The 23383-nt window shown below is 38.9% G+C and overlaps 1 protein-coding gene across 4 annotated transcripts in view; it reads left to right on the top strand.

The window, feature by feature from the left end:
• The first annotated feature begins 809 nt into the window (after window positions 1-809).
• DEK (DEK proto-oncogene) overlaps window positions 810-23383 on the top strand; it is a 51525-nt gene continuing 28951 nt past the window's right edge. The window contains exons 1-11 of one of the 4 annotated variants that reach the window (XM_075142801.1): window positions 817-1106; window positions 3028-3174; window positions 4917-5018; window positions 5519-5628; window positions 8309-8403; window positions 11214-11334; window positions 12510-12692; window positions 15413-15545; window positions 17822-17970; window positions 19163-19231; window positions 20160-21807. In XM_075142801.1, the coding sequence (XP_074998902.1) occupies window positions 3039-3174; window positions 4917-5018; window positions 5519-5628; window positions 8309-8403; window positions 11214-11334; window positions 12510-12692; window positions 15413-15545; window positions 17822-17970; window positions 19163-19231; window positions 20160-20171 (1110 nt within the window). In that variant the 5' untranslated portion in view covers window positions 817-1106; window positions 3028-3038 and the 3' untranslated portion in view covers window positions 20172-21807. Of the gene's footprint in view, window positions 1107-3027; window positions 3175-4916; window positions 5019-5518; window positions 5629-8308; window positions 8404-11213; window positions 11335-12509; window positions 12693-13085; window positions 13231-15412; window positions 15546-17821; window positions 17971-19162; window positions 19232-20159; window positions 21808-23383 lie in introns of those variants that run through there. The other 3 variants (XM_075142799.1, XM_075142800.1, XM_075142802.1) reach the window with 3 other exon arrangements.

Raw genomic sequence — 23383 nt, 5'->3', positions numbered from 1 at the left:
GTGACATTTTTCTCATTTTCTCTCTCTTCTTACCCCTTTACCTGGTCCCTCCCAAAGGAAGGGCCTACAGCTCTTACCTACAGCTACTCACACTAGCCAAAAAGCTGCTGTCACTACAATGTGGCTCCTAGGCAGTCATCGGCACTGGCTAGTTTGGGCTACTTCCTTCGCCAACATATATTCTGAGCACTCCTGACTCCTGCTGAAGGCCCCTTAAGCCCAGCCAGGCCTCCTCTCTGGTTTGAAGATTATGTCTTAAACTCTGGCAGGCCACAGCACGGGGAGCAGGACCGGGCCTTTGCTCTTTTGGGGGCCACCTGTGACCCCCACATTTTACAGGGGTAAGGACGAGACCTCACTCTTCAAGCCCGGCTCCTACTTCAACGGCCGTTTTCTTCCTGTCAGCACCGCGGCACCCGCAGCGGGAGGGAGACGCGGCCGTTACAGTAAAGCGGGACCGCCAGGCCCTTCCCGCCCGCAGGGGAACGAAGGCGGAAGGACCGCAAGGGTGCACGGGAGGCAAAGGGCGCTTTGAACCAGTCCCCGCGGAGAGCCACGGGCCGACAAAGCGCCGGTGGCGGCGAGAAGGGCGGCGGGGCGCGCCGGCCCCTCACGCCTCCCCGTCCCTCGCTCCCCTCCCCTCCTCCGCGTTGGCAACACCCCTCGCGGAGGCGCGCACTGCCTCCCCCCGCCGCGCGCGGCCTGACGTCACCGCAGGCGGCACTGGCGGGCGGGCGCACGTTACGCACATCCACACACCCCACCACAACAGCCCTCCCTGCGCGCGCACCCTCCCCTCCCCTGCGGCCGCCTCCCCGCGCCGGCCGGGCTGCGGGCGCTGATTGGCCGCCGCCTTCCCGCTTCCTTCTCCCCGTCCGAGAACCCGCCATTTTGAAAACCTTGTTGATTCCGGGAGAGAGAGTGTGACCGACCGCGGGACGCGGAGCGCGCGCCTCGGGGGGTGTGTGTGTGTCACTGTGCGCCGGGGCGCCCGGCCCCGCCCTCTCCCCCCGCCCTCTCCCCCCTCCGGTAACTGTCGCCTCCAGCTGCCGTTGCTGCCGCAGCCGCGCCCGAGGAAGGAGCCAGAAACCGGGGCTCGAGCTGAGGTGGGTCCTACCGCCATGGCCATAACGGCGCCCGAGAGCGCCATCCCGCCTCTCCCTCCTCCCACCTCGCCGCGGCCGGGCCGGGCTGGGCCCGGACGGGGCGGCCCAATGAGGGGGGTGACGAGGGGAAATGAAACGCGGCCGCTGCGCCGCCGGGCTCCTGTCCCGCCGGGGGGACGCCTGTGCCTGGGACGCCTGTCACCGACTCACCGGCGCCGCGGGGGCCGCCTCCCTCCCAGGCCTCCGCGGGGCAGCGGGCTGTGTTTTCCGCCTGAGGCGTTTCCTGGGCGCTCTGTCCTGCCCTACGGCCCGGCGGCGGGAGGGGGGCGGAACGGTCTCGCTGCCTCCTGGTTCGGGGAGAGGGATGGCGGCTCGCCGCTGCCTCCGCCGCCCTTCTCCTTGGCCGCCGGCTCCTCCGGGCGCTACCCATCGTCGTCTCTTTCCCCGGCCTCTGGCTCGCAAGTCGGGAAGGGGACAGGTGGCGAGTTGGTGTCTGAGAAGTCCTGGACGAGGGTGGGAAGTGCTGTTGTGCGCGAGTATCCTTCTCGGGGCGGCTTGCGAGATACCCTCTCCCGGCTGAAAATACCCCCGACTTAAGTCTTCCTAAAGGTGGATCCCAGTATCCTTTTTCCGTAAGCAAGTCGGACCTGGTTGCTGAAAAGCTAAAAAGTCTCTTACTTTCCTATTCCGCTTCTGCTCCCATTGGAAGGGGAAGGGAAGACAACATGTAGTACTTCCCTTGGTTTTTCACTTGTGCGGCCAAGTAAAATTCAGAGTGTGATATCATGAACAAGTTGGATTACTTTTCTGCGTCAAATGAAATACTGGTAGTAATATCCTGAAAGATATTTCCCCCTGCCCCCAGTGATTTAGCAAAGAGTAGTAAACTTTCTTTTTTCCCTGACTATTGGTACTATAACTCATATTTTTTCTGTCATTTGGAGTGCTGCTGTTCTCTGGCATCTGCTGATATTGTATATAAGCAGTTGATTTCATTGTTGTTTATTGAGTCTGATCTCTTGCAGATAATACTGGCTTTAATATCGGAAAAAGAAAATGGTTAATCATGTGATATTTTTTCCACAAGGGCTTATACAACTGATGCTGTATTTTGTTCCAGATCTGTAAACAGTGAAAGATTTCGAAAGCTAGGATTTTTCTAAAATGAACAGATACGGTTATCTTCCTTTGTTAGATAGACATTCTCTGTTAGTAGGGAAATGGTACTTGCCAAAGTGAGATATTTTATTTTTAAAGTTAACGTTTAAGCCACTTCAAATGCTACGAAAAGACTCCTCTTAAATATGCTAAGTATGAAGCATCTATTCTTTTTTGTTGTAGATCTGCAGATTAAAAACAAAAAGCATTTTCAAGCCCTGAGATGTTGCAGCTATTTAAATTCTGAAAGCAGTGTTCATTTTTTCCGAATTGCTCGTAATTTTTATTTTTTTTTTTTTTTCTGTTTCCGTTTCCCATCTAAATATGTAGCTTGTTTAACTTATTAGGAAACTTGTATGCATAGTTAACCGTGATCAGAAATAACTATTCGGTTTATAATATGGTGCACTAAAATTGTGATATCTGAAAACATTACAGTTCTTAATAGATAACAGCATCAGCTGCTTGAGTGGGTGTTTCCAAATGCTTCACAAAGCAAGCCTGAAGACTTGTGTGTGGAAAGAACTAATAACCTTTTAAACTGTTCTTAACCAGGCTAGTTGTAGAATGGATGGCAGCTCCTCCTGAAAAATTTTATGTACTGTGTGTATGCAGAATACTTCAGTGTCTTAAAGAATGTGAACAATGACAATACGAGTGCTATGACATTACTTCTACCATACAAGGAGATTTTTTTATAGAGCAGGACTCCTGTATTTTTCATGTATAATGCTATATTGATGATGACTTCTGCTTTTTACAGAAGCATACACCATGTCTTCCGTTGTTTCATCAAAAGAAGATACAATGTCGTCTGAAAAAGCAGATGAGAAACAACCTGAAACTGAAAACAAAGCTGAGGAAAGTGATGAAGAGGAAGAAGAGGAAGAAGAGGAGGAGGAAGAAAAGGGTTCGTGTTTTTCCACTGAATAAGTTGTCCTTTAAAAAATGCCAAGCTTACTGAATGCAGTCTCCTGTGATCTCGGCTAATTGTACAATTATTGTTCAGGCGATTCCATGGTACATCTATCTCATGGGTCATAAATCACTTCCCAGTAGACTATAACAGGCAACACTAGAAACAGTGATACAGATGTTCCTCAGGAAAGATTGAAGGAATTGCCAGCATTCCTATGCCGGGGTTTTTTTGTTGTTGTTTTATAAACTACTAGATGATTGTAAGAAGTAGCATCCTTTATCAAATTATTTGTATAAAAATGCATATCCAAAAAAGAATCCTTTTTTGCCAGTAACACGCTGAAGTGATCCATGTTTTCAGAAAAAAGAAACTTCAAAAATCTGTGCTTTGAAAACAATACAGATGTCTTTGCTTAACTACTGTGAATTAATTTACTGGGTACCAAAATTTAATTACATTGGAGGGGGAATATTCCATTTGACTAATTTTATCAATAGAAATTGTGGCGATGTAGGTTGAGGAAGCAAGGCAGGTTTTGTGTTGTGGCATGTAATCGAAGAGGCTAGCCAAGGAATACAAGATGTGATGAAGGAACTACTATGCAGAAATGTTAATTTCCATCGTGAAATCTCTAGGCACCTGTTCTGCAAATGAAAGCACCCATGGAAATAGAGCTGCAGTATGGCACAGGGAAAACTAAGTCACTGATGGTCTTGGATCCTTAAAAGAGCTGAAGTTTGTCTTTAGGAAAGGCAGTAGAAAGAAAAGAGATTATGCTGTTTGGGAAACTAGAGTAATTAGAATTAAATTTTTAGAAACAACTGTTTCTTGTGTACATACGTGTATGTTTTGCTCTGTTTTCATCAGATACATATCCAGTTTTGATTATGTTCATACAGATTTTGAAGCTGCTTTCAGATGTTAAAGCCAGGATAGCCCATCTGTTCAGTGTTAAGGATAGTTTGATAGTCAAGTATTTTAGTATGAAATGTTTAGGTGGAGCTTTGGGTTTTTCTACTGACATGGTATCACTAAAGTAGTGATGTGCAATGTATAAAACAATCTAAATGTATTCATTACTAAGTAATTCCGAGAATTACTGGGCATAGTATTCTTGTAGTATTCATGACACTCATATTGTGCCACGCAGAGTGCCGCCCTGCGTAGCCCCGTGACATGTACATTCCCACTGTGCTTGTGCTTCTGCCTCTCCTGCTGATATGTGTGGGTCCCCCAGTCCGGTAGTGGGAAGGGAAAGTGTCTGCAGCCATACTGGATTCTCCCTTTGCCCATCTGGTGGTAGTGTTCCCCCTGAGAGAGCTAAAGTGGAGCTGTGTGTGTAGGGGTTGGGGCATCCCAGAAGGAGACTATGGAAACAATGTCAGTTCTGTAGCTCAGAAAGGCAGTGAAGGGAGGGAAGGATGGGTTTCTGAAAATGCATAGCGCTGCAATCTCCATCGTGGGGTGAAGTTCCCTTTAGGAAATGCCCAGTCTTGTCTTCAAGGTGAAGTTGGATGCAGGATTGTGGTTAAGAACTAGAGACTCCAATATACTGCTCCGTAGAATCCCATTGACCTATTAGCTAAAGGTTTGAAAGTGTCATAATACCTGGTTATATCATTATCCCTTTTTGGTTTGCCATTTCAAAGATTCAGTGTTGTACTGCCTGTCACTACAGCTGAATCTGCTCATGTAATGAAAAATACCGTGTTTAAGGAAGCTGTCTTTTGCAGAGAAGAGTCTCATTGTTGAAGGAAAGAGGGAGAAAAAGAAGGTAGACCGACTGACCATGCAAGTGTCCTCATTGCAAAAGGAACCTTTTACAATTACACCAGGTAAGCTTGTCCTTTCACATAAGAATTGTGAGTGTTGGTAATGATAATGAAACCTCTTAAATGATCAGATTATTAATTTGTTGTAGATGAGACCTAACTTAAGAGTCATGATCCATTTTAAAATACAAGGCTATTACAATTATCTGAAAACCCTCTTTTATTCTGTCGCATCAATTTAAACCATAAAAGTTATATAATGTTTAACCTTACCTGGAATAGGATCTACAGTACTTAGCCACCACTAACAAAGGCAGGAGCAGCCAGAATAAAAAGTAATGCCAGGTCCTTGTGCTCTGGTCTAGGTGGTATCAAGTAAGGAAGATAGAGACTGTCAGGATGCCTAATTGATAAGAAAAGGCCTGCTTAATATTTGACCTATTATGATGTCTGATGCTATTCTGAATTAACTTCTTTGCTCTTTTAAACAATAGTAGATATTTGAAGTTATAAACACATAATATGAACGTGGTGAATTGCATCATTGATTTTAACTGTTTCAGGAAAAGGACAAAAACTCTGTGAAATTGAAAGGATACAATTCTTTCTGAGTAAAAAGAAGACAGATGAACTTAGGAACCTCCACAAACTCCTCTACAACAGGCCAGGCACTGTAAGAACTTAAAGTCAATCTTGTATATCTGTTAATTCTCATGCATAGCGAAAATGTTTGTAGTATAGTTTTTTAGATTTGCACATACGGATCCACTTCTTAAATGTCACTTATTACAAACTACTTAGAAAATGAATATTGCAGGACCAGCTGAGCAAGCCCATAACTTTTCTAATTTCTATAAACTACTCTCCCTATAAAAATGCTATGGAAAGGTGTACTGAATCATAAGTCTACTTGAATATAGATTTTTTTTTTTTTAATGGAGGAGGGGTGGTTTACCTTATGAGGATGAGTTGGAAATAATTTATGGTTCACATGCTAAATGTTGCTGACATGCGCGTTACAGTCAAAATACTCCATGTAGTTATTTTGTTCAACATAGCTTTTTTGTAGTACTTCTATTTCTTTTATGTTGGAAACCTGTTAATGGGTTTTAATACATTGCTACTTGCCTAGTCATTTTCTCCTTTAGTTTGCACAAAGCAGTAGAAAGTAAAACTACATTATATGTAAAATCCTAATAGTGATTTTTGTATTTATCTGAGACAATTAAAATATTAGTCAAAAACTGACATGCTCGCTTTTGTATTTAAGGGTGAAACTTAAAGAAAATATAATAGGAAATCTTTACTGGAGCCCTTTATTTATCAGTGACCATGCCTTAAATTTCAGAGTAAATATGACCCATTTTCCTCACTAATTGAGATAAAATGGATGTAGATTAAATTTTACTATTTCAATACACTTACAATATTTATAGGAATTTGTTTTTAATCTCTTTGTATTTTGGAAACTTGAACAGCTAGCACAGAAACCAGGAACTGCATAGTACTAGTACAGATGCATGCTAGCTGTAACATCTCAGACTACTGCTGCAAATGCAGTGCTTGTTTAAATGGCAAAGAAATATCTGTTGCCTCAAGTATTCAGAAAAAGAACAGTATGTATTCATTAAAACCTACTTCTGTGAATTATACTATTTATTCAGTATGGCAATAAACCAGATTAGAGAATTTCTGACTCGGTGCCTACAGAATTTTGCAAACTTTTGGATTGTCCTGCAGTAGAATTTAATTGTTTGATAGGAAAGGTACAATTACACAACCATATAGCTTTCTGATTTAACTAGCTTTACCATGGAAGTTGTCACACTGCATTTATCTTCCCTTCATGAAACCAGTAACACTTTTCTACCGTCTTTGGGTGGAGGTACTGGGATACCATTACCTCAGAGTCCATCTTTCCCCACTTTAGATTGCAGATCTGAGACATAACTGTTTTAAGAGATTGTATTGTTTATTGATTATGCAACACACTACTAAGAAACTAACAACTGAATGATACTGTTATTATTGATTATTAAATCAATTACTAATAAATAGTCTAATCAACTAATAGACACACGACTATTCGCAGTTTCATAATTATGTGCAAATGAGATAACTGTAAATTGATATTTAACACTCCTAAGCCATACTAATTAGACACAGCTGCTACTGAAGTACAGCTCTCGCCCTTCCCTCCCACACCACTTATTTGGTTGCAGTTCCACCCCCCTTTGCTCTGCTCTCCAACATTTAGTCTTTTGGACATAGGCTTGTTGGAGAGTCCAGCTGGATTGCTGCAGCGCCCCAGTGGTTTGAGTCCAAAGATATGAGAATATATTTATTTGCTTCAAAATACATTCAGTTTGGAAATATATCAGTATGGTTTCATCCAAAACTATACTTAATCAAAATTGTTAGGAGTTCAGAATGCTGTTTAATACAGCGAAGATCAGATGGTGTTGTCTTGTATGCACATTCTATATGTGCTTTGGATCATCGTTAATGTTTTTAATAAAACATACCAATACCATCTGCAAATTTTCTTTACGTGCTGGACAAAGATAATTACCTTTGGAAAAGGAGCTTAGCTTTCGTAAAATTATAAATTAATGGAGAAACAGCAGGAACAAAATTTGTGGAACTATTGAACGCGAGTTCAAATTATTCTTGATAGTGTATTAATATCTCAGAGGAATAAAATATTTGGGGATGGTTTTTAACTTATTTTTTGGTAAAAGGAGATGGAGTGGAAACAAAGAACTTAATATATTTGGGATCTTGATGGGAGCAATTTCCCGTTACAATGGCTGTCACGATGAAAGTTGCAGGTGTAATGGTAAAAGTTGTAAATTGTATGGTATGTAAATGCAAAAATTGGTCGTGCTAAAGAACAGGTTCAAAAGTACAATCATGGTCCCGTGTACGACTTTAAAAAAGCAAATAAAGCAAATCTGCTTTAGCAGATTATATAGTAAAAATAAAATGCACTATTCTATAACAAATTATGTGGTACAAAGCATGCAACAGGCTTCACATGGTCATAGTTGTGCAAACGTGTAAATAACCATGCAGTACGTTCTAGACAAGCTTGGAATGGCAGGTGATTTTACCTGGTAAGTTATTAAAAAGAATTAAAAGTGCCAACATCACAAGAACTTAATTGCTGTAGTTTGGCTGTCGTGAGATAAATAAAGGCATAAACCATGTAGGTTATAACTTAAAGGGTGTAACTTTTTGTTAACAGCTAACTGCTAGAATAGATTTTTCTTGTATGAAAAGTTAACAGATGTAATTGGATGAAATCTTTTAAACTACTTGCAATGGAAAGTAATCTGCGTTTTCTGTTCTAGGTTGCTTCTCTAAAGAAGAATGTGGGTCAGTTCAGCGGGTTCCCATTTGAAAAAGGAAGTGACCAATATAAAAAGAAGGAAGAAATGTTAAAAAAGTAATGATGTCTATTACTACTTATCATAGCTTGACTCATGCTATACACACTCCTTTTCATTTTCAAAATTTTACCTCAGATTAAATTTAAGCTGTAAGTTGAGTGGCTGTTTCCTAGAGGTCTATGATCTTTTACTGAGCTCATTTTGATCACACAAACTGATCTCTTAGGACAACTTGAAATGTATTAAAAAGAGTTAAATTGTGAACATTTTATTCATGATTCCTACAGTCCCAGATTTAACTATTGCATGCTAACTTGCAGATTCTCCTGCCAAGTGAAAGGAAAGCTTTATTTCCCCAGGACAAGCATAGTGTTGTGAATACATTGTGCTCTATTCATGATGCAAACTTGCATCCTTCTATGCCTCAAAACCTTCCTCCTTCAGAATCAAGGCCATTTCTGCTTAGCGTATGTTAAACATACAGCCTTATTCCTAGAATTGCTTTAGCAACTAGTCTAACAAATCTTTTTTTCTTTCTTTTTTTTTTTTTCTTTTTTACTGTCTCCCCACATAAGCTGCTTCTCTATTAACAGGAGAAGCTGCTGCAGCTTGGTTTTGACTGGACTGAAAGGGTTTAAAGATGCCCTTGATATTTGTTCAGCTAGTTGTAACAAATGAAAGAACTAATAACTTCTACACAATTGATTCTAAATTTTTTTTTTTTTTTAGTGTCAGTTTGTTGATAGTGGGAAGGCTTCCAGAATTTGGAATTTGCAAATCTTCCTTCCTCAGATATGCAGTTTTCTAGGAATAGAGTTTGTCAAATACATGTGAATCTACAAGACAAACTCTGTCTCAGGATGGGAGTTCTGAACATTTCCGACGGGTTTAATTGAATAATGTTTCTCCTTATCTGCAAAAGGTCACAAAATAAAGTATTTTTGCACATTTTTTTCATATTTTCCATATGAAAGACCTGCTAGTTAAGTTTTGTTACTCTTCAGTCTTCAACAAATATTCTGAAAACTGGTTGCATTGTCACTCATATCAAGGTACTGAGCCCTGTGTGCTTGTGTTAGTGTGGTAAGTTCTGCTGCTCTTCATAGCTATGTATGAAACGCGGCTGATTAGATTATTAATTTATTCTGACTACGTGGTTGATTTCTGCCCACACTGTACACTTGCACACGATCATGTTTTAACAGCATTGAAGCAGATGAACAAAGGACAAAATTTATTTTGCAGAATCTTACTGTTCAGGTTATAAACTAAAAAGAATGAGGGTTGAGGTTGCTGTGTGGGTTAGAGTTCTTGGATTTTGTAAGTCAAAACTACTTGCTATGGAAGTTACTGACTCAAAACTTGTGTGCACTTGTTTATTCCACACTTGAACTGCATTTTAATACTTAGTTCATTATGTTTGCTATTACCTGCAGCTGTACCTTCAAAGCATTAAAAATATGAAAGGATTTGGGAGGTGATATTTATTCTTTGTATGTATTATTTCTAACCTAAGTTAAAATACAAGGACAAATGCCATGTGTAACACAAGTAATAAGGAATTTTAGTTAAAGCAGCAATAGAACCATAAAATTCTAAATTCTGTATACAAGGGCTTGAAGGTTTGAAACAGAAACTTTGATACTATGCAGTTTTTAAATCTGTTTACAAATTACGTGGTTTTAACTCTATAGTATTATTGTCTTTGAAAATGTAGGAGACTGACTTTTGATTCTGCAGGAATACCTTACATGTATTCTGTGTATCCTCAAAAGCTAAACAGGAGGGCTCCCCGCATGTTAAGATTGCACAAATTTTTTTATAACCTTGTCTAGAAAAATGATTGAAAGATTTTACTTCATCCTTGGAAGGATGGTGGATGAACTATACTTTGAGGCAGGGAGGTGCAGCAAACCAGTTCAGATTTCCTGTTCCCATGCCCTAAAACATGGGAGAACAAAGTTGTTCTGCCCCCTTAAAAGTCTATGAGTTTAAAGGGACAGTCTGAAATTAAATGCTACTTTAGAGAAGTTGCAGGCCACCATGAAATAGTTGCACTGACTTTTTAAATAAACAATGAAAAATAAGTTTCCTTTGACTTTGATTACCTGAAATAGCTATTAAACTTGTGAAAAATGGTCAGACAATGAAATCCACTTTTCAGGCAGCATTGTACAAAATGTGTGAAGAGGAAAGCATAAGCATTTGAAGGAAGGTAACAGGTAGAATAAGTAGGGGTTGGTTTTTTATTGTGGGTGGTTTGGGTTTTGTTTTTTGTTTTTAAATCTCACTAAGCTTGCATTCTGATGTCGTATCCTCACAGGATTTGACTCACTCTTTCTACTTTTTTCAATACCGGTGGGACAAATGATAAAGTGGGACAATTGGTTCAAGATCCTCTTGGGAGTAAAGGGGGTGGATGTCAGAGTTTCTCTTAACCTTGTATCTTCATCAGAGATACTTCTGTAAAGGGGTGAGGAACCAGAGAAAATAAAGGGAAGCCGCCTCCCCTCTTAGAGTTCAAGTCTTGTATCCACTGGATTAACTTTCCAAGATTGATTCTTTCCAATGTGGTAGACTAGGAGAGATTCTGGGGAAGATTTTTTTATTAAGATTTTGTAACTGTTTTTATATGTCCTAATTTACAGACATGCGGATTTGGGAATTTTGTTTTATTTTGTTTTATGTAATATGGTGGTGGTTCTTTGCTTAACTATAGATAAGACTGGAAACGTAGTTAAGTGCATATATTCATATCTATTCTCAGCTTGCAGACGCACGCCAGCTAGCAGCTTCTAGCAGTCAAATGTTGACCGATTGTTTAGGATGTGAAACTGAATCTTTTTTTTTTCCTTCCCCCCTCCAGATTTAGAAATGCAATGTTGAAAAGTATCTGTGAAGTTCTCGACTTGGAAAGATCAGGAGTTAATAGTGAGCTGGTAACCAGAATCTTAAACTTCTTAATGCACCCAAAATCTTCAGGCAAGGTGAGATGCAGGTTGTTATGCTTGGTTTTATAGCTCTGTTCTGATGAAAAATGCAGCTGTCTCTATTCCTTATTATTTGCTTGTTACCAGCAGTGATACATTGCTGTTCTAACTTCCTGAAGTAGTAATGGCTTCTTGAAAGAGAGTAGCTCTTCTCCTGCAGGCATACATAATGAGGTGAGGACTTGGATAGAAACTATATGCTTACATGTAAGTGCACCCATTACACACTGTTAGCACACAAAAGTGTGTGTGGTCAACACATGAAGCTAATTAGAGATAGCCATACCCAAATACCATAAATAGCTTCTGCTTTGTGGGTGAATGGAGGGGAATAGACATAATATGTGAGCAGGAAAGAAAAAGGAAAAAAAAAAAGGTGTCAGAGCAGGGAAATAAAACATGAAAGGACAGGAAAATAAGCTGTCAGATGTTACCTGGGTATGCTACAAGTTGATAAGTGTATGTGATCACGTTTGGTCATCACAAAATGGAATTTATTGCAAGGAAACTTTCTTTAACTAGTATATGCTAGTGCACTAGATTCAGCTGCCAAGACTACTAAATCTATTATTAACCTTCTTGGACTTCCAGTTTTTAATCTAAAAGCAATACTTAAATAGTTACTGTTGCTCAGGAAATTAAATTTATTCCCAGCAAACACTGGTAAGTGATGTGAACAAGGAGTCTGCATGCTGCTTTAGGGACATTGGTACTTGAGTGACAACAAAATGCAGTTTTGCATAAGACATGACTGAATTCCTGCCTTTAAGTCTTCTGAAGAGTTGTCAGCTAATTTGTTACCAGAAGAAAAAACTTGCCTTTATGGGCTGGGAGGGCACAGGTAGGTAAAAGGTTCCTTCTAGATTGTTCTTTCTTGCTTTCCTTCCCTAACCCCCAACCTTTGAATATTTGTTTGGTTAGTGGAGTGGAAGGGGTGCTTAGCTTAGAACTGAAATTTCATGTTACTCAGCTCCATCTCTGTGAACGAATTTCTGCTTGCCGCGAAATGTTATGGCTTAAGTGTAGTACATAAAAATAGTCCTGATTTTTGTTATCAAGATTTAGAGACCTCTATATTTGTTTACTGTTCTTTCATGTGATTTGAAGGAGTTTATATTTTTAAAATTCACTTTTGTGTTCCTACTTGCATAACACATGTCCCTGTCTCTCAGCCGTTGCCGAAGTCCAAAAAAACACCAAGCAAAGGTGGCAAAAAAGAACGCAGTAGCGCTGGAACAACAAGAAAAGCAAAACGCACCAAGTGCCCAGAGATCTTGTCAGATGAATCCAGTAGTGAAGAAGATGAAAAGAAGGAAAAGGATGACTCTTCAGAAGAAAAAGAAAGTGAAGATGAGGTAATGAGGTTTGTTTTTTGTTTTTCAACATAGGGCTAAAAACATTTGTCTGCAGTTTGTCATTATGTGGTTATCGGTTGGTAATTCTTGGAATACACAGAGTTGGAGGGTAAGTGATGTTTAACTGAATGAATCGTTTGAAAGAAAAGGGAACACATCTGCAATTTATGAGCGATTTTCATAATATCTTAGTGCATTAAAGTTAGAGAATCAATAAGAGGCGAAGGTTCTGATTCTTGGATGTATATATGCACCTTATAAAACCATTTGCAATATGGCATTTTGGGGCAGCCAGGATTTCAAACATAATTGTATTTCTTGTATCAGCTTGTGGTGACTTTATTAATGTAATTTCATAAAAATTCCCAATGTCTATCTCTTTTTTCTGTGTAGGGTTTGATTGGATACCTAGGACTCAACTTTGAATTCAGTAGAGGTCCCTGGCTGCATTGTTTTTGGATCTTGGTTCCATATTTCTCCTGGATTTTATGTCCTAATCTCTCTCTTAGGGTTCTGTGTCTTGGATCGCAAAGATAAAGTGAGCAACATAGTAAGCAGCCTTACAAAGATCCCTGCAATCTCCAAAGTGTTCTCATCTCACTGTATTTTCTGTTCTTCTCTGTTTTCTTTGAAACTTCTTTTAGCCTTGAGTACTAAGAGGGAAATGAGATGAACTTTGTATTTAAATGCAAAATACCTTTCCCTATGCATTCCCTTTCAGTCCTGTACTTATTCAGAGAATAGATGCAAAACATGGAGGGCCAGTACAAGCGTACAGCTGATTTGTGTACAAAGTGTAGACTGATTTGTCCATATGCCTGAAGCCTGGAAAAAAAGAAATGAATGCCTCCATGGAACTAACTTAATTCTTAGTTTGCCTTTTTCTTTCCCCACAGATGGCAAATTGAAAGAGGGCTGAAATACTAAAAGTTAATTTTATATTTGTTCATCTCTTCAGCAATACAGTCTTCCTACTGCGAGAAGGGGAATATCACTTTCAGAGGCAGGAGTTGTCTTTTAGAAAATTTTTCAAGAACTCAGTTATTTAAAAAAAAACCCCACCAACCAACAAAAAAACCCCAAACAAACAAAAAAAGCTCCAACAAACAAAAAAACCTCACCATAACTCCATTGATCTAACTGGGTCTTCTTTGCCTTCTTTCAGAAGGTGGGAGTTAGATATGTCTGCCAGGCAATAGCTGAGTAGACTCAAGTCTTCAGAAACCTGAAGTTAACTTGCATGGAGTAAAAGCTTAATTATTGCAAAATCACTAGTATGTCAAATTAGTTTGAATATAGGAAATGGTGAAATGGAAAACGTCTGCATTTGTACAGCTTTGAGATTTCAGCATTTAGCAAAAAAAGTTAGGTTTATGACACCCTTTAACATACTACAGGTGGAAGGATCTAGGCAGCGTGTCTGCTTTGTTGCCCCAGCTCTGTTGGAATCTTGGGTGTGGAGTGGCTGGAATAGATTGTCCTCAGAGTTACAAGTCTCTCTTGATTGCAACTCTTTCTTTAAACAATACAAACAAACAAAAAGTCTTACAGTTACCTGGAAGCAAAAGATATCTGAAATATTTTTGTGTGCTGGGGAGCATAATTTTATAAAAAACTGAAATGTGAGTGCCGGGTTTAACTTCTGACTTTGTAGCTGGTGATGGAGCGTTAGCAGAAACTCAAAAGCTGAAAAGTTAGAAATTACAAACATTTATTTAGAAATGGGATGATCCTCGATTCTGAATTTCAACAGTGAAAGTCTTTATCTTTCATTTAACACTGCAGAGCAACTGTAATTATAACTGAGCAAGCCAATATAAATAAATATAATCTGGTTTATTAAATACTAGTTTCATGAGTTGCACCAGGTACTAATGGGAGAAGTAGTTAAAAGTTTTATGAACTAATCTTAATTGTTTAGATGTGATAGTTTGCTCAGCTGACTACACTGCCGTTTTAAATATAAATTAGAATTACGAATTTAGTAAATACTGTTAGTTAATTTGTTTTGTTTCATGATGTTCTTTCACTGAAGTATGGTTTATTCCTGTCAATGTTCCATGTTTGTTTCTGTGAGGAAAGTTTTCAGCCTTGTCAGAAGTACTATCTAAAGATTTTGTGTGTTAAGCACACATTTAATTTGTGCCAAAAATGCAGTGCACTGATATGTGTTATACTGTATGTATTTATGTTCCGAATTTCTTCTGTTGATGTTAACTTAATGCAATATTTTTGGGGGTTTACTGATCACAATAATTGGCCAAATTATGGATTAGCTAATGTAGTTCTCCTCAACTAGTGCAAAAAGAATTAGCTGTGTGTAGTCTTAGAGAGCTATAGTATCTAGAAGTAATTGAATACAACATACCATGTCCTTTTTTAAAGGAATACCTTAAAAGTTATTTTGTAAGCTAATTATAAGTAATTATGAATGGAAAGCTGTAGCACAACCAAACTACTAGTATCATCAAAAAGTTCTAACTGTTTGAGCTTAAGAGTCCACATAGAAAGACGATGTGAAATTTTAAAAGAATGTAGGAATACTCTTTGTGGACATATTCCCCCTATGGTACAGGGGTAGAAATTGCTAGTACAATATAGTAATTAAATTTGCTGATTTAGTTTGTATTGACAGAAAGGATAACTTCCATTGTGGAAAAGGGGTATGGATTGTTTGGGTAGAAACCATCACTTTAATCTTCTGTTTTTCTTCTTTATAGCCCCCTAGAAAAGCATCTAAAAGAGAAAAATCTAAAAAGATGACTTCCAAAACCAAGAAAGCTGTGAAAGGTGCAAATGTCAAGAAGGCAGATAGCAGCACTACTAAAAAAAATCAGAACAGTTCTAGAAAAGGTAAATGCTTTAAATCTTTCATCATACGTTGTCTTGTAGCTTAACTGGTATGCTTATTAGAAAGCAAGCTTTTGCACCTAATTGTGAAAGAAAATAAAATTTGGTGAATTGTTGGAATTGTTGGCTTGCTACTTGATATTTCTTTCCTTGCAACAGTAATGAAAAAAAAAAGTTCTTGGTTTATGTAATTTCTGTTGTGTACATATATATACTTTTTATTTGCACGTAAACTGAAATATCACCTTAGTTCTCCCTTCTGCTGGAAGAATGTTAGCAAAATTCTGTTGGTGCCTCTATAGTGAATTCACATGAATCTTATAATTGATCCAGTAGTGTATCTCTCACTGTGTATGTCTTTTGTTCAGCAGCTTGATGTGTTTTTTGTTAACATAGATATGGGTTCTACATGCGTCCTGTTGCTGTTGGTTTTCTCATATCTGATGATATGCATAAAAGGTATACATACATTGAGTTCCTTAATACCTGTGTAAAGATTGCAGCAGTGCAGGTGGGACAGTGGTTTCTTTCTACGCAGCTTTCCAGAAAAGGACCTGGGTAGGGGCAGATGGTTCTCGTAGACAGTGAGTTGAACCCTATTCAGCAGTGTGCCCTTGTGACGAGGAACACTGACAGCACTCTGGGCTGTCACCAGCAGGTTGAGGGCAGTTTCAGCACTTGTGAACCTGCCTTGGGAGGGCTGTGTCCAGCTTTGGGCTCCCTGGTGCAAGACAGGCATGGACATACTGGAGCGAGTCCAGTGGAGGGTCACCAAGATGGCCAGGGGCCTGGAGCACACAATGTCGGAGGGGAGGCAGAGACAGCTGGGCTTGCTCAGCCTTAAGAAGAGACGGATAAAGGGGTATCGTACTGCAGTCTGCAACTACCAGATGGGAGAGTATGGGGAAGCCAGGGCCAGGCTCTGCTTGGAGGTGCATAGCGAGAGGACAGGAGGCAACAGGCACAAAGAGTCACCAGGGAAATGGCAATTACACGTTAGGGGAAGAAAAGCTTCACCATGAGGGTGCTCACACAGAAGCGGGGCCTGGAGCAGTTGTGGAAGATGTTCAGATCTCAACCTGGCAGGGCCCTGAGCGACCAGCTCCATGTTGGCCCTGTTCCGAGTAGGGGCTTAAACCAGATGATCTCCAGAGGTCCTTTCCCACCTTAAATTCTCTGGCACTCTGAGATAACAGCCATGTCTCTGTCACAATTGTAGTATGAGTTATTAATGCAGCATATATCCATACTGCAGACATACTTCACTTAATGCCAGGATCAGCATATGTGTGCTATAGCACAGATGTCAGTTCAGATAATTACCCTGCTTGTCAGTGTATTAAGAAAAGGAATGGTTAAACTCTTAGGCATAGATTTATGCTGAACTTCTTTCATAGCCTCATTTCTCAGCAGAGTAAACTGGCCTGTGCTGAACTCAAGGTATTTTCAGATTGGCTGCTGGCAGTACTAACGTGGCTGACTCTGTGTGTGTGTGTACTTTATTTTGTCATCAACATATATATTTATAATGTATATATGTTAAAAAAAGTTACATGTGTTTTGCATATATGTTATGTAATATATTCATAATTCTTCTTTAGTCCTGCATTTCTGTTTTGAGTGTATGTTCGCAGTAAAAAAAAATGAAAATGTTAAGTAGGTTTTTCTGTAAGCTCATTATCTAGATTGTTTGGCATCTGCTCTGAATTTTGTCTTGTTGGCAGTAGAGGAACTGAGTGGATGTTGGAGTCGTTCAGTCTAATTTTTTTTTCTGCTGGAAAGGATTGTAGGAGTGTCCTGTGCCTCTTCACTTCCTTTATGATTCTCTTTATTTGTTGTCATGGTATTTCTGATAGCGTGTTCAGTAACACAGCATTGCAAAATTACAAGATTCTAGTGGCAGCGCTGCTGGGGGAAGAAAAATCCAAACTTCTTTTTAAAGCAAATACGTACTTTTTTTAGGGCCATAATACCTCCATTTAGAATTGCTATAATAAACCTTTTTTGTTGCTAGATTAATTTAATCTGTCCCATACTTTCTAGAGTACATATTGATTCGTAAACTGAGAGTTCATCAACAATGATGCAGATTCATAAACGAATGTAGTACTGATAGCATTAGCATTGGTTTTAAATGGATGATCTGGCAAGATGTCTATTTTAAGGAACAACATTTGCATCAGATATTTGGGAAAAGTTCTGATGGCTTCTGTTTTGGAGGAAGAAAGCAGACAAATTGAAAATGTTTTATTACAATTCAAATTATTCTTCGTATTTAGAAAGTGAGTCTGAGGATAGTTCAGATGATGAACCTTTAATTAAAAAGCTGAAGAAACCACCCACAGATGAAGAACTTAAGGAAACTGTCAAGAACTTGTTGGCCAATGCAAACTTGGAGGAGGTCACAATGAAACAAATTTGCAAGGAGGTAAGCAAATATGATTTTGCAATCTCTTTTTACGCAGTGGGTTGTCTGTGAACTGACTTTTGCCATCATTTCAGAAATGGAGGCTTGCACTCTGCACAATGGTTCAGAAACAAAGTAGTTTTGCGTTGATTGATTTATTTATTTGCCAACAGCTATAACAAGGAGAGCTTTAATCTTAAGATATGCAACACTGATACCCAACATTACAAGGGAAATCTCCAAAGAAAAATTAGCTACATGGAAAGTAGCAGTATTACCTCCAAAACAACTGCCATTGTATTAAAGTGAAAGTATTTGAGATGTTGAAACGGTGCAGCAGCTTGCTACTGTCAAAAGGGGAGGGCTATGTCCTGCTCTCTGTACATTTCTCCTGCTCACCTTGCTCTCATTCTTCATATGTTCTCATATGAGTCCATTCAATTCTCACCTGTCACCAAAAAATGAGGAGTTCTCAGCTGAGTTAGTGAGTTGAATCAGTTCAACAAGGAATCCATTAATTGTCAGGACAGGTGCCAGGAAGGGACCATGTGGCCGGAAAAGGGAAAGGTGGGAAAAAGTGTCCAAAACACAGACAATACTGTTACCTTGACATTTTCTACAGTCCGTTAACTCACGTTTGTTTTCCTGGTACTTGCAAGAAGTTGTTTTGAGAAAATGAAACCAGAAGTTATTCTTATGAGAAAACTGTATGTGTATGTTCTGTACAAACTTTTTGTCATGTATAGTCATTCTAGAATTCTGAAATTTGGTATACTGAAATAAAATATTCTGCATTGGTTGTCAGTGTTGGCATCTGTTTTTTGTTTGTTCGGTCCTCTCCCACTCAGTTAACGAAAGAATAGTTGTAGAATAGTACTCAAATGTGTTGATTCCTGAAAGGATCACAATTTTATTTATTACTAATAATAATAAGCCTTGGGATTTGATATTTGTTTTAGCTTCCTATACTAATGCAAGGGTATCTGACTACTTAGAGAGCATGAAAGACAAAGGTTGGAGAATTCTTATTTGTCTGACACAGCAAGCTAGGCGTTCCAATTTGTTGATGTGAAAAATTTATAGTACTAGTTTAGTCAGTGACACCAATTTTTGCCCTAATTTCATTTAAGCTCCTTCTATTCATACAATACATTGAATGAAAGTAATTTGAGGTTTGGTTTGGTTTTTTACTTTTTTTTTTTTTTTTTTTTAGGTGTATGAAAACTATCCTAGTTATGATTTATCTGACAGGAAAGACTTCATTAAAAAAACAGTCAAAGAGGTAAAGACTTTATCATTTAGAAAACATTCTGGGTTGGGTTTTTCTTTCTTCAGCCTACTAGAAAGTGGCATGGCATCCTGTTAGGCTAGTTTTTATAGCCTCCTGTATAGATTGGAAGTTTAGTGCTCTGATAAACCTGAACTCTGGCTCTGATTTTTTTTTTCCTTTTGGTATCCCTCTTTCAAAAATAATTGCTTCCGACTATTTTCTTAGCATGCCACTACCACTCTTATGAATTTCTTTGGTAAGCAGAACTAAAACTAAAGCTATCGTCATTTTTGATGACTTTTACTCTCTGAAAGCTATGCATTTGCTTTAAATTACAGCCTTGGCTGCAAGGTGCACTATAATTCATGCACTGACCCCATACATTCGTAGGTAACAATGCATGAGGTTGTATAAGTTCTGCAGACCTGCAAGCTTTGGCAATGAGAGAAGGCAAAAGAGGATAAAATAGCTTTTCTCTGTATGTGCTCCTGGTAGCACAGTTATAATGTTGCCTTTGAGTTTGCTGCACTGAAGATTAGGCGTGATCTGATGTACTCATGACAAAGGGTTTATTGTCCAGTCTGTGGTTGGTAATTTGTAAGACAATTTTCAAGTTCAATTACTTTTGCTTGCCCCAAAACTAAAAATGGAACTAGAGGAGTGAGCTTCACGTAGTGGAGTCAGTAAAGTAACTTTTCTTTCTCTTGTGGCTTGATTTGCAGATGTTGATATATGGCTATCTAGAAATAGTTGCATCCATGTGCTGTGCCTACACTATCAGCAAAGGCATAAGAGAGCAATTTGTCTGCTGAAGGGATGTTCTTTGTTTTTTTGTGATAGCAAAAGTAGAGTGTATTTTCTTGATAGTCTGATGCAAAAGGAGAGGCTGTATATAATTGGATTGAGAGAAAGGAGAAAACTAATACACTTCTCATTTCAGTTGATTTCATGATCTGATTTGACTGTGGGAAATGAAGATTCCTGGTTTTATGTTCCCATGGATTTGAAGATCTGATAGGCACCAGCAAAAGGAATGTGTCTTACCCTTGTGGTATTTAGTCAGAGCTGATTCTGCTGATCTAATGTTAAGAGTGTTGATGTAAATTGCTTTGTGTATCTCTTTTTTTTTTTTTAACAAAACAAAACTGCATTTGATGCAGTTTTTAGTTGAACATACTTAAGTTTCATGCATGGCAATAAATGTTTCCTTTTTTATAGTTTTTGTACATTTTGAATTGCTTTGTATAACTAGATTCACTAGAACCATAGTAGCTTTTTAGTGTGGGTTACTAGCTTGCAGGAGATTTTAAAATCAAGTAAGATGAAAGCTGCTTATCTGCACATATACATGCAGAGACTGGAATATTGCAGTATTGGTTATAAAGATATTTTGAATACATATCCATTCTGAAAATAACAAGAGTTAGTCACATGTTAATGTCTTTTATATTCAGATACGTTCTACAGATGCAGAATTACTCTAAATCTAGGTTACTGTCTTGCATGTGTAGGCACTGAGAGAACTGTCCAAGCATGGTATCTAATTGGCATATAGATGTTATTTTTGTACTTTTAAAAGGCTTTCTGTTGTGTATATAAAGTTATTTCAGATTTCTTTTGTGCAAATCAGTTTTTTAATCTTGTTATCTTAGGATTTATGACATGAAATGTCAGTGTTCAGCAGTGAGGCTGTGATGAGAAGTGGTATGCAGAAGTTTCAAGAAGCTACAAACAAGTTGAGGTTTTACAATGTTTGTCCCATCTTACCTTGTACAGAAACTAAACTGTAGTTTTATACTTAAGCTTTTCAGTGTTTAACTTTGTACAGAAGACTACAGATACCTTTGTTTCAATGACATATTAAATAAAATCTCCCTTCAAAGGCTATAGGAAAATTTCTAAAGTTCACTTTGCAAAAAATCTTTAGTGTCTTGACTTGTCAGCCTAGCATCTCAGAAGTGGGTATCCAAGGTGTACAGCTGGGAGGCTCGATAGCTGTGGAAGCCCACAGTGGGCCTTCCAAATCGGGCAGCGCTGACGTGTGTGGTTAAGCTCTTTTCTGTATGGGAAAGCCTTTCTGAACCTGAGCCTTGGTGCCTCGACATGGACAATGGTACTTTTAAGCCTGCAGTCTTGAACTTTGGCCTACAGCTTTTTGGATCAAAGTGAACTCTTGGCATAAATTTTTGTTGTTTAGGTTTCTGTTCTCCATAACCCTTGTGGCTAATATGGGAAGTCCTACACTTAAAATCATGAAACCGAAGTGTGGGCTGCCATTAACGCCATGGGCACGGAATCCCTCTGACTGTAGTATTGCTGGAAGGACAAAGCATATTTTTTTGAATTTTATTATGTACAGTTGAGAAATAAGGATTCATAAATGATCTTAATTCTGAAAATGTTCAGCCAGTTAGACTATTAATCTTCACAGAGTTTTCGAATTTCTTTGCGTATAATCATTTATAATAGGGCTGAATGTAATGGGGGGGTTTTGTATTCAATAAATGTCTTTCACAAAAATGTAAATGAATTTTGATGATCTAACATTTGCTTAAATGTATAGTAAAAAAAAATCTATACAGAAACAAGATTGTTGTCTTTCTCTCATCTGGTACAAACTATTCAAGCCTGATTCAGCAGGCTTCTCTGCTTTAAAGATACTACTGCTGAAATGTATGTCCTTGCACCAGGATAAGATTTTATCTCTTCTGTGAGGTTGGTTTGGTTTTGTTTTTTTTCTCTGAACTATCTTGGCATAAAGAACACTTTTTAATTTGCAATTAAAAACATCAAAAGTTTCCAAGTCCTGCTTAAAAGCAGCAAGTTACTTGTGTCAAGTTTTGTTGGGTTTTTGGATGGATTTTCTACAAATACTTGAACTGCCTTGTGATTTTTATGTAAATATACCAGTCAGTTTTAATTATGTGGGTCAGGAAGTGTTTTTAAGATGAGTGACTCCCAAGTATAAACATTTTTTATAGTGTAAATTCTAACAAAAACTTAGAAAAGGATAGTGTACTTCTGTTGATTGTATATACGCATTACTTGCCATTTTGGAATTGCACAGATGGAATGGAAATGAACTCAGCATCCTTCAAATACTTTGTTTAAATCTCTTAACTACAAGTCAGTGTAGTCCTCAACAGAGAAGAAATGTCTGAGCTGTTTCCCTGCTAATCCATACCAGTCTGGCTGCAGCTGATACAAGATTCCAGTTCTTTCTACAACTGGGGGAAAGGCTGCAAGACAATACTAAAAGGTAAATAAAATGTCCGGCTTATCCTGATGCTACTGGATTAGAAACACAGCTGATCAGGGCTCTAAATCCTGTATAAAGATGCTCATAAAAAATAGAAATTGGCTAACTGGATAAAAGGTAACTGAATGAAGTGTTCAGGCGTGTACCTTCATGACGCTTAAGGTTATATCCGGACTATTGCATTCTAGGAAAATAGTCCTAACATCTTGATTTGATTGCTTACAGCATAATTCCTACAGACCACTATATTGGTTCCTCTGTTCAGTTACGTCTTTGGTATTCATTATTTTGGTCAGTGATCTGCAAAACCACACAAATTAACCTGAATGACTTGCTTATATAAACAACTGTTCTTGTGAGTGAGCTTGGCACTTGAGCTAACAGTGTATGGGCCATGTAGGAGAAGGAAGATGGAGAGGGCTAGGTGGGGAAAGGGAAGAGCAGAAATTTTGAGTGACGAGAGGTTACATGTCTTTAGGAAAATAGCTGAGTTGGAGTTATGTGGTAACCCATGGTATACTGCTCAGGCATGTCTAACCAAGATGAAATTAGGAAGACACACTTTCTTCCAGAAGCTCTAGACTAATAGCCTTCTTGGAGCTGAGCGGGCTGCTTACAGCATCTGTGTTCTTTCTGCATTATCCTGTTACAAGGCACATGACAAAGCAAGACCCCTGAATGTCTGGGTGTAGATTAGCCACTGCTAAGCTGGACTTAAACATAACCCTTTTGGAGCCCAGTGCGTAACCTGGCCAAATAATGCCCCTGGCAGTCAGCATGGGGATTCCAATAAGGTTTATTAGCTCTGTTGCTCTATCAGAGAGAGGGTGGCTCAGGACCACTTGGGTAGATCTAATTATGCCTGTTTCCAATCAGAAAGTTGATTATAATCAAATAGCTTTGAC

This window comes from Calonectris borealis, chromosome 2 (genome assembly GCF_964195595.1).
Source record: "Calonectris borealis chromosome 2, bCalBor7.hap1.2, whole genome shotgun sequence".
Taxonomy (NCBI): domain Eukaryota; kingdom Metazoa; phylum Chordata; class Aves; order Procellariiformes; family Procellariidae; genus Calonectris; species Calonectris borealis.
This window is presented reverse-complemented; position numbering and strand designations above follow the sequence as displayed.